Source organism: Somniosus microcephalus, chromosome 15 (genome assembly GCF_052327205.1).
Source record: "Somniosus microcephalus isolate GS21.2 chromosome 15, FLI_Smic_1.0, whole genome shotgun sequence".
Classification (NCBI taxonomy): Eukaryota; Metazoa; Chordata; class Chondrichthyes; order Squaliformes; family Somniosidae; genus Somniosus; species Somniosus microcephalus.
The window spans coordinates 71,867,626-71,879,152 of NC_141001.1; the positions used below are offsets into that span (position 1 = coordinate 71,867,626).

Here is an 11,527-nt window from a genome sequence, read left to right on the forward strand (position 1 = left end):
TGAAGCGCATGTCCATAGATCCCTGAAGGTAGCAGGACAGGTAGATAAGGTGGTTAAGAAGGCATATGGGATACTTTCCTTTATTAGCCGAGGCATAGAATATAAGAGCAGGGAGGTTACGCTTGAACTGTATAAAACACTAGGCCACAGCTAGAGTACTGTGTACAGTTTTGGTCACCACGTTACAGGAAAGATGTGATTGCACTAGAGGGGGTACAGAGGAGATTTACGAGAATGTTGCCAGGACCGGAGAATTTTAGCTATGAGAAAAGATTGGATAGGCTAGGGTTGTTTTCTTTGCAACAGAGGAGGCTGAGTGGGGACTTGATTAAGGTGTATAAAATTATGAGGGGCCTAGATAGAGTGGATAGGAAGGACCTATTTCCCCTAGCCAAGATCAATAACCAGGGGGCATAGAATTAAAGTAATTGGTAGAAGGTTTAGAGGGCAGTTGAGGAGAACTTTTTTCACCCAGAAGGTGGTGTAGATCTGGAACTCACTGCCTGAAAGGGTGGTAGAGGCAGAAACCCTCATTGCATTTAAAAAGTACTTGGATATGTACTTGAAGTGCTATAACCTACAAGGCTACGGACCAAGAGCTGGAAAGTGGGATTAGTCTGGATAGCTCTTTTTCGGCCGCCCAACTTCTGTCCGTAAATTTCTATGATTCTTGGAATAAAACATTTTCTGAATAATATGAGGCAGAGTATAAACAAAACATAAATTTCCATTCTGAAATATTTGTAATTGTTAATTGTACTGGATTCCTTCCACAGGATTATGCTTTAGCAAGATTTGAAACGTACTTTGAACAGAAGAAGCAGCTGGATGTTTGATGATTGGAAACCCTGTGTGAGGAGCCATTGGTGTGAACTAAAGACAAAGACAGGACAATAAGTAAAAGTGCCAGGGCCAACTATGGAAAACCACAGCAGTGACCAGCAGAGATGACTGTGTGTGGATTTGTTTCATGTGGTAGAAGTTTAGAATACGGATTTGTAGAGTTAAAAACAAATAATATAAATTCATGGACTGCAAAAGTTATGATATGTTTACCTTTTTAGAAATTGCTTTAAGAATAGAACTTTGAAAATGCAGTAATGTACCATTAATCCAGTACAAAATTGCTAATTAATTCTCTGACTGGAGTAGCTTCATTTGTTAAGTAGATGTTCAGTGAACAAAGTATTAGGTAGTGTACATCAAGATATTCCTCCAGCTGGAAATGTCTTATTTAAATACTTTTTACACGGTGCTTTGTTTTTTGGCAAAGCAACTTTTAGGTGAAGTAACAATACAAGTGAGAGAAATGTTGATTTAAATTCTGAAATACTTGCCTATAAATTTAGATTAAAAGACAGATAAATTGCTTTATGTAGTACAATGTGGAAAACAGTATAACTACTGAAGTTAAAAAGCTTGGATAGACAATACAATATAATTTTGATTTGGTAATGATGACACACCTAGTGAAGGAAGATTGGAACCAAGCTGTAATACAGCAGACTGATACCCAAGCCAGACAGGCTGCAGTACCCAAGGCCCTGTTGATGATTGACCAGTTAGCTTGGCTGACTGATGGGACCTAGAGGGATAGACCTGTCACTGGGGACTGGAATCTTCCCAGTTGTCTCCAGATAACCTTGCAATAAGATGGTCCTCGCTGTTTAAGCTGTAGAATGTTTTTCGGTGATCTGTGCTGGTATCTGCACAGTTTTAGCCAGTTAAACTCCAGGAGATTCCCACACACACTTGGGTAATCTCTAGTTCTTAGCTGGTGCCAACCTGTGCCTACATTTTTTTGATCTTATGGGGTATGTTGCTATGGGGAGAAAGTGTGCACTCCACATCTGGCAAACAGAAATTCCACTAATGTACATTTCTCAGTAGATTGATTTGGAGAATGTTAAGTGTGACGATGGTTTCTGACATGTCAGACAGCCAGCTGACGTAAAAAAAAATCATAGTTTAGGATATCAAGTTGTAGTGGTTTTTATGACTTTTTCTTTCTGATTTGTTTGTATGTCATTACATAGTTAAGCCTCTGCTTTAGAAAAAATACAGTTGCATTAACTGTTGTTCCCTCATACTAAATAATAAATGTAAAATAAACAAGGTAATATGCGCTTACACTTTCAATAGTTGGTAATGGGTTGAGCGTTTGGAACCTGTAGTATTTGCAGCCAAATCCCTGAAATGAATTGGCATAAATACTCTTCTGCTTCAAAACTAGAGGCAACAGGGGTGAAATTCAACTTCAGCAAATATATTGTATACCCCGCCTGACTTTCCTTTCCGTTAAGTCAAAACAAATCAGGCAGAATGTATAACGGGCTGCCAATTCGCTACCACGTGTTCTGCGCTCTTTCCGAAACTGAAATTTCAGCCCCAACATGTCACTGTAACATTTTCTGGGATGACCTATTCTGCAGTTTCATTGGCAATTTTTAGTTTCCAGGCCAACTGCGTTGTGAACTTTGAGTACTACTGTTGTCAGTTTGCTGCGCATGAGGTAGAGCAACAGTGACTAATATTTATTCAAAATTTTGTATTCTATTGCTTATTGTCTGTAACTCAATTGATGTGCCCACATGGAGGCAAATAAGCTAACACCTGAGCCATTTCCTTTGTCTTGTTAAACCTGGTATATTTTGTAAATAGTATGGTTGAGCTCTGAAGTTAAGACCAAAGCCAAAACTGATTGGAACGAGGTACTTTCCAAATTAATTAAGAAGGTTTGTGATGATGTGTCTGCATTGACGCTACTTATTGAAGTATCTTGAGCAAAATATTAATGCGGCTGCCACTAACATACAAGTTAATATGTACATACACGTTTGTACATTTTTTTTTGAAGTAGGTGATGATTAGGTTTTAACTCATCGTACCAGTTGAATTTCTTACTAAGATGCAGACATCATAAAAGCCACTGTCCAGTAAAATTCTAAATTGCATTTAAAAAAAAAAAAAAAAGTTTTGTAATAACTTGTTTGTTTAAAATGCTCTTTCCAAGTCAAACTATGCTAATAAAACTAAGATTGAAATGTAAAATTTTAGTTCATCATTTCATTTGGTGGCACTGAATAAATCTTGGTGTAACAGTTGCACTGTTTTTGACAATAGCCAACAATGTTACTTTTGTGTAGTACTTCTGCTTTACTGGTCAGGTGCTGGGGAAGGTATGTGGCCACCCTAATGCTGGCCTTTTTGGTAAGACAGAGTAATTGCACTCGTGGAATTGCAGTATAAGCAATCAGAATTTACCTTGTATGTTGAGGTATTGATTTGTTTATTGCTGTAAAAATGTGATGAATGATTTTAATTTTTTAATGCAGTGATGTGGTGCATTATGTTTATTATGTTAATGCCAAATCAGTTGTATTTTTGTAAAATGTCATTGTATGCACAGTTTATGTACTGACATCAAATCTTTTAATAAAGCTTTTTTCCTAATGGCATAAGGAAATACAAGTTGAAGAGTGTGCACTTTACTGTCTCAAAGATGGCCATGGATTCCTGTAAAAGTAATGAACATTACTGAAAGCAAATGGTTCCATTTGGTACTGTGCAGCGCATTTAAACTAACATCTCTAAAGTGGATACAATCTCGTTCTTTACTGCTTTTTTTAAATTGTGATTCCCACAATTCAGTGTGGCATATATTATTTATATATATATATATATATATATTATATATATACAGCATCTGGTACAGCAGTTCAGACCTTGTTGCCGAGTCCCTGTGAAATAGGAAATGTAAAAAAAATAAAACAAAAATGATAGTCATAGTTCATTTTCAAATCCAGGCTAGAAAAGCCATAATATAGTTTTACTATTTGTGTAAACTATAGCTTTCAGATCTTTTGTTCCTCCTGGTGACTATTTTCACTGTCAAATGGACCTGTTATCTTGGGGAAGCATGAAAATATTTGCCTCTAGTCAGCTTGTCAACTGGGCTGGTTCAAACTAATCTCAGATGCTGCCCCTTCAACTATTGGAGTAGATTCTCATTTTCCCACCTAACTGCCTGATTTTCATTGATTTTTTGCCCAGGTAGCAAATTGAAATTCTACCCCATTGTTGCATTCACAACCATTGGTGAGGCTTCCAGATAATGCCATCTGGGTAGAACATTTCCATATAGAAAAAAGGCTCACAATGTGGAGTTTGATCAGGACTTAAACTCTTAGGATGTGTAGTGGCCCAACTGAGCTTCTTGCAGGAACTACTTAGTGCGAATTTAAGCTGTGGTTTAGTTTGAATGCATATACCTGTAGTGGCTATTGTCTGCTTTTCAAGTACCTGTGGGGAGAGAATCCCTAGGGAACTATTCCATAATAGCATACCATAGGATGTCTCTGAAAATATTGAATCTGCATTAAATATGAGAGGGAAACATACAAAAATTGATCAACCTTTCAATACCATGGTTGCTGTAGATCTTGAGCTACTACCTTGAAAGATTAGTACCTTCAGCTCACCCAGTGTAAACTCGTATCAGGGTGGTTGAAACAGCGAGAGGGTGAGGACTTTATTTTGCATAGCTATAACTTAAGAATCAATGCACATTTGGCACATCGTGCCTGTGCCAGCACTTTGAAAGAGCTGTTCAATTAGTCCTACTCTGCATAATTATTCATAATGTGCAGATGTAGATGGGTCTAAGAGGGCATGAAAATTGGATGCAAGTCAAATTTAAAAGGATTGTGACAATTTAAAAGGGAGTGCCATAATGGGGGGACAAAAATTCTAAAAACCTTGGAGATTCTCAAAAGGCATCTCAGCCCATTAGCAGCCTTTACAAAGGCTGAAGGACAGTTAATTAAGCGAAAGTCCAAAATCGAGGGTCTACAGACAAATAATGGAGCAGCAATTTCCTTTTGCTGCCTACCTGAGGGTGGGTAACCCAACAGTGCTCTAAATGGTCCTGGCACATGGCCAAAATATTTGAATGCTTCTGATCCCAGGAAATGAGCCGACAACCCCAGCAACATCTGTCACCATTGCAGTAGACAGGAAATTAAGCCCCAGTTTTTTTTTCAACTGGGTGAGTTTTTAACCTTTTTTCTCATTCAAATGTGTAGATCGAGGAGTTTTATTGGCACAGCTTAGGGGTCAGTCTTTGTTATCACCATACCCCTTAAAAAATCAATGTCCCTATGGAAATCCTTTTTGTTTTACTTGAAAGATGATGAATGCATGCATGCAGGCAAGGTAAGCCAACTTGCTTTACAGGAGAAGGGCTGTAACTGGCCATTACCTTGTCAACTGCATCAATCAAGGGTGGATTTATGTGGACTTTTTTTTATTCATTCCTGGGATGTGGGCATCGCAAGAATGAATAAAAAATCAGACAGACAATGCTTGCACATGCAGTACTGAGATTTAGTAAGGAAATGGTGACAAAGCTGTGCTGCATGCTTCAAGATGACTTAGATAACTCCAGGGCAGGCATAACTTCAGTTCAACCCTGAACATTTTTGTTTTTGCTTTTGACTCCAGGCTGTCCTAGAATAAATAGATCTGCAATGTCACTCAATCCACAGGTTATTAATCAGGTGACTGACATTGTTTGCCAGAGCAAGCAGCTTTAACTCTTTCCCCATGCACAATTGGCAATAGCATAAGAGCTGTCCATTTTTCTTGGAGCCTCCAAAATGAATAGAAAAAAAATTGACAAAAGACCTAGCTAAAGTTTCCAGCATCTGCAGTATTTGGCTTTTGTATTTCTATCAAAAGTAAAGTTACGAGTCTCGAACCAACAATTCATCTTTAAAGATTCCAGCATCAGCCTTCATTAGCTGCGGTTCTTGGTTCTCTCTTTTTAATAGTTGAATAAGTTAAGATGGGTGGGTCCTAGGGCAGATATGACAGAAGTTAGGATTGATGATGCTATTTTTGCCTAAGCCCATCATTTGTGTGGCTGCACCCTTGCTATCGAGGACACGTTTTATACCCTCCCTTCTGATGGAACTTGGGGTAGAATTTAAATGGTGTAAAACTGATGGATCCTGTCGTCTCCTCAAATTCCAACCCCCCACCCCCACCAATAGTTTTGCAGGGTTTATACCTTATCAAATCATCAGATTTTGGGGCCCAGCTATTTTTGAGACCAAACAACATTTTATTAGGATCATAGAATGATACAGCACAGAAGGAGGCCATTCGACCCATTGTGCCTGTGCCGGCTCTTTGGTAGAGCTATCCAGTTAGTCCCACACCCCTGCCCTTTCCCCATAGCCCTGCAAAATTTTCCCCTTCAAGTATTTATCCAATTCCCTTTTGAAAGTTATTATTGAATCTGCTTCCACCCCTTTCAAGTGGTGCATTCCAGATCACAACTCCTCTCATTTTAAAAAAAGATTCTCATCTCGCCTCTGGTTATTTTGCCAATTATCTTAAATCTGTGTCCTCTGATTACTGACCCTGCTGCCACTAGAAACAGTTTCTCTTTATTTACTTTATCAAAACCCTTCCTGATTTCCCTATTAAATCTCTCCTCAACCTTCTCTGCTCTAAGGAGAACAACCCCAGCTTCTCTAGTCTCTCCATGTAACTGATCCCACATCCCTGGTACCATTCTAGTAATTCTCCTCTGCACACTCTTTAAGGCCTTGACATCCTTCCTAAAGTGTGGCGGCCAGAATTAGACACAATACTCGAGTTGGGGCCTAACCAGTATTCCTCGTTTGATGCCTTTTCTGTGTTTTAAGAATATAATTTAGCAGGCTTGCTGCTGCCATCTCCTGGTTACTTTAATGTTATCATTAAGATTAGAACAGACTTACCATTTAAAGGTGAAAAAAGTTTAAACCTTCCAAGATCATCGTGGCCATCTTGAAAAATCTTCAGTTGATAAGCAAATTGAATGCCCTGCAACCTATCATTATCCAATGCTTAATTGCATTTTGAGCACTTTTTTTATTATGTAAGTTCAAATTGTTGGAAAATTTCACTCATTAACTGACAGTATGTGTACACTACTGTGTTTCAGATGCAGAAAAGCACGAATAGAGAACTACTCTGGTAGTACAAGAGTTGACTCACTATGATATTGATATTATTGCACTGAGGAGAACCAGGTTTACTTTAGAGGGACAAATGGTGGCGATGGTGCTGGCAATACTTTGTGGTGTGGCCAAGCAAATGAGGTGCTGGGGTAGGAGTTGCGATTTGCAATGACATTACTACAAAGTTAGGATTGCCTGCCAAAAGCCATCAATGTACATCTGATGCCTGCGAGACTACCACTGAAACAAAAGCACCACTTTCATTTGTGCCTATGTAACAACAATGGCAAACAAAAGGTGAAGCAGCAGAGATCTGGATGCTATGATTATTTCATCACCATTTGCATGCAAACTAATCACATCATGGGAGACTTCAATGCATAGCCTGGCAGGGATGCTGGCAGCTGGGGTGTTGTCATTTGTATTAATGGGATCAGGAAGGCCAACAGTAATGGCTTTTTTTTGTAGCAAAATGAGCCTGTATAGTCTTCCACCAGCTCGGTACCCTGGGCAGGATTTTCTGCTGGAATTATGCCAGCTCCACCCCGCACTTCAAGGAATTTCCACCAGAGGTGATAGCAGACATTGCACATGTCCACTCGACCATCGGCAGGCACATTCTAATGAGATCCAAAATACATCGTCCAACGTATTTCCCATCATCTGCACCCTAGTAATGCTGGGTACAAGGAGTGGGCCTGGCATTTAGAGTTGCTCTGGAGCAGGGTAGCCCATGCCCAATATACAGCCAGTGTTCTAGAGCTCTGCCAGGATTCTGCCTTGGCCCCCAATCAGAATTTCAGGTCTTACGATGTGCCAAATAACTGCCTGAATCCATGAGGTTAAAGCTTAAGACTAAAGGCTTTTATTAAGTAAGAACATGGCATCAAGTTAACACAGTCATCACCGACCCAGCCCTTGGTAGAACATTCCAGAAGAGGGGCGGGGCTAGGGAGGAGCATTAGTGGTTACACCAGTGGAACATTCCAGACATTAACAAGTACAACAACAACAACAACAACAATACAAATGCCAGAACACAGAGTTATTTCATCACATTCACCCCCTGCTATAGATTCAGTCTGTCAGGAGGTCTGATAATCTTCTGGGAACAACGTAACTCTTGCTGAGGCTCTTCCCGGAGTACTAACTCCGGTTCATTCGAATTCCCAGAATCATCAGTATTTTCCACACTGAGGGTTTGTGTCTCTGAAGGTCCAATACCACGATTGAAAACTCTACTCGCAGAGTCGAACTCTTTTCGAGCTCCAGCAGGTGCAAGATCTTTAATAGAGACCGTATCCTCTCACCCATTGAATATACGCATACTGGGGATTAGCATGGAGGAGTTGTACTTCCTCCACCAGTGGATCAGTCTTGTGGCCTCTCAAATGTCTGCGCAACAACACAGGGCCCGTGGTCGTCAACCATGTGGGTAACATTACTCCGTTAGTAGCTTTTCTTGGAAAACTAAACATCCTTTCATGAGGGGTGGCATTCGTCGCTGTACACAAAAGAGACCTTATGGAATGCAGCACGTCTGGCAGGACATCCTGCCAGCAAGAGGTCGGCAGGCCTTGCGACTTCAGAGACAGTATGATAGCCTTCCACACTGTCGCATTTTCTTTCTCGACCTGCCCATTACCACGAGAGTTATAGCTGGTAGCTCTACTCGTTGCAATCCCTTTCGATAGCAAAAACTGTCGCAATTCTTCGCTCATAAAGGAAGAACCCCTATCACTATGTATATAGTTAGGCATGCCAAACAAGGAAAACAGTTGGCAGAGGCATTTAATTACAACAGCACTAGTCACATCCGGACAGGGGATAACAAAAGGGAACCGAGAGTACTCGTCTATAATATTAAGAAAATAGACAATACGGTCGCTTGATGGAAGGGGACCTTTAAAATCGAGACTCAAACGCTCAAATGGTCGAGTTGCTTTAATAAGATGAGCTGGCTCAGACGGCTTATAGAAGCGGGGTTTGCATTCAGCACAAACACGACAGGTTCTGGTCATTGTCCTGTTAAGCTAGGTGTTAATTCAATATTGCTGTACCAATGATTCGCAAGGCATGATGGACTACTTGACATGCAGTGAATAGTTTAAATGTAAAAACTGATGCAGGACTGTGGGAATGCAGTACACATAGATAAGAAAGGACAGGAACAGAATGTTTAGATAACTGTTGGAGACAGTCTCATGGTCGAATTTTGTTGAAAGCAAAAGTGAATCTTAAACAGAACTCTGTAAAAAGAAACAAATGACTTGTACAGCGTGTGATCGCCTAGTTTTCTGTATTCTCATGATGACTTGCAATTTATGAAAATGTATAAATATTGTAGCCCCGTGAGTCTAAGGGCGCACTCTAGAGGAGACTTCCTTGTGTGCAAACACAAGGGGTTTCTCAGAGTGAAGTCCAGTACCGGTTACCGGAATAAAACTTTACTTATTTTACAGTTTCTGACTTTGTGTATTACTGAGAAAGTGACAATAGACTGACCGGCGTGTTGAGTCTCCAAAAGCAGCGAACCTTGATTCCCCAAGTTTGGGGTTGATCCTCCTCACAGAAGCGAGGGGTTAACAGTCCGGACCTCCTCAATAGAGTAGGGTAGATTGTGGGACTTAATGAAGTGGTTCATTCTGGTAACCCCAGGGTGGCAGAGTGCGTCGTGGAGACTTTGAAGCTTATCTATACCTAGACTAGCACATACTCCTCGTGACAAAGCATCCGATGGCTCATTAAATACTCCAGGCCTGTACTGAATATCATAGTCATATGTTGACAGTTCTATTCGCCATCTTAAAATCTTATCATTTTTGATCTTGCCTCTCTGCTTAGTGTTGAACATAAAGGCCACGGACCGCTGGTCAGTAATGAGCGTAAAACGTTGGCCAGCGAGATAATGTCTCCAATACCTGACTGCTTCGATAATCGCCTGTGCCTCCTTTTCCACTGAAGAATGTCGAACTTCTGGTCCTTGCAATGTATGAGAGAAGAAAGCTACTTGTCTACCTGTTTGGTTAAGAGTTGCTGCCAATGCAAAATCAGATGCATCACTTTCCACTTGAAAAGGGATCTTCTCATCCATGGCACATACCACTGCCTTCTCAATGTCCCGTTTGATATTAAAGAAAGTCTCCTGAGCTTCCGCCGATAGCGGAAAAGACGTCGACTTAATAAGAGGTCGGACTTTATCTGAGTAGTTAGCCACCCACTGGGCATAGTATGAGAAGAATCCCAGACACCTTCTTAAAGCTTTTACAGTGTGAGGTAAAGGTAATTCCTTAAGTGGGCGTAATCTTTCAGGATCTGGCCCAATTACCCCATTCTCCACAACGCAACCAAGAATACACAAATGTGTAGTATTGAAGGTACACTTGTTTTCATTGTAGGTCAGGTTTAACCTCTTTGCAGTCTCTAGGAACTTCGCGAGATTTTGATCATGCTCCCGTTGGTCACGCCCACAGATAGTAACATTGTCCAGGTACGGGAATGTTGCTTCCAACGCGTATTCATCCACCATACGATCCATCTCCCGTTGGAAGACGGATACCCCATAAGTCACTCCAAAGGGCACCCTAAGGAATTGGTACAGGCGCCCATCAGCTTCGAAGGCCGTATAAGGTCGGTCTTCTATTTTAATGGGGAGTTGATGGTAGGCAGACTTTAAATCAATGGTGGAGAACACGCGGTACTGAGCTATCTGGTTCACCATCTCAGAAATACGAGGCAAAGGATAGGCGTCTAATTGGGTATACAAGTTTATAGTCTGGCTATAATCGGCCACAAGTCTTTTCTTTTCATTAGTTTTAACCACCACCACCTGGGCATGCCATGGGCTATTACTGTTTTCGATGATTCCCTCCCGTTGAAGCCTGTCCACTTCCTCTTTTATAAATGTTTTATCTTCTGAACTATACCGTCGACTCTTAGTCGCTATAGGTCTACAATTAGGAGCAAGGTTCGGGAACAAAGAAGGCGGACTTACTTTTAAAGTAGAAAGGCCGCAGACTGTGAGTGGAGGCTGAGATCCACCATACTTAAGGGTAACGCTCTCATGCTGACACTGGAAGTCCAAGCCTAAAATTAAGTTCACACACAACTGAGGTAATATGAGGAGTTTAAAGTCCTTATACTCCGTATCCTTAATGGTTAATGTGACTTTACAATATCCAGTTACCTCCGAAGTAAGTGACTTGGACGCCATCACAATTTCACTTCGAGTAGGATACACCTTCAATGAACAGGAGTTAACAAGGTTGGGGTGTATAAAACTTTCAGTACTGCCACAGTCTATCAAACACCCAGTAGGACGACCATTAATCTTGATGTCCATCATAGATTTCGACAAGGAACACGGTATGGTCTGGTCAACCGTAGCCGAGGCTAGAGTAAAACGATGGGCGGCAGCAGAGAAGACATCGGGTACAGGATTACCCTTACATGCTTTACTAAAATGTCCCCGTTTCTTACATTTAAAACAGGTAGCCTCTCTGGCTGGGCATCTTTGC

The 11,527-nt window shown here is 40.9% G+C and overlaps 1 protein-coding gene across 2 annotated transcripts in view; it reads left to right on the forward strand.

The window, feature by feature from the left end:
- The window catches only part of chka (choline kinase alpha), an 82,862-nt gene extending 79,385 nt beyond the window's left edge, over nt 1-3,477 (forward strand). For both annotated transcript variants that reach the window (XM_086008004.1, XM_086008005.1), the window contains one exon: nt 777-3,477. In XM_086008004.1, the coding sequence (XP_085864130.1) occupies nt 777-836 (60 nt within the window). In that variant the 3' untranslated portion in view covers nt 837-3,477. The remainder of the gene's footprint in view (nt 1-776) is intronic.
- The last annotated feature ends 8,050 nt before the right edge of the window (nt 3,478-11,527 follow it).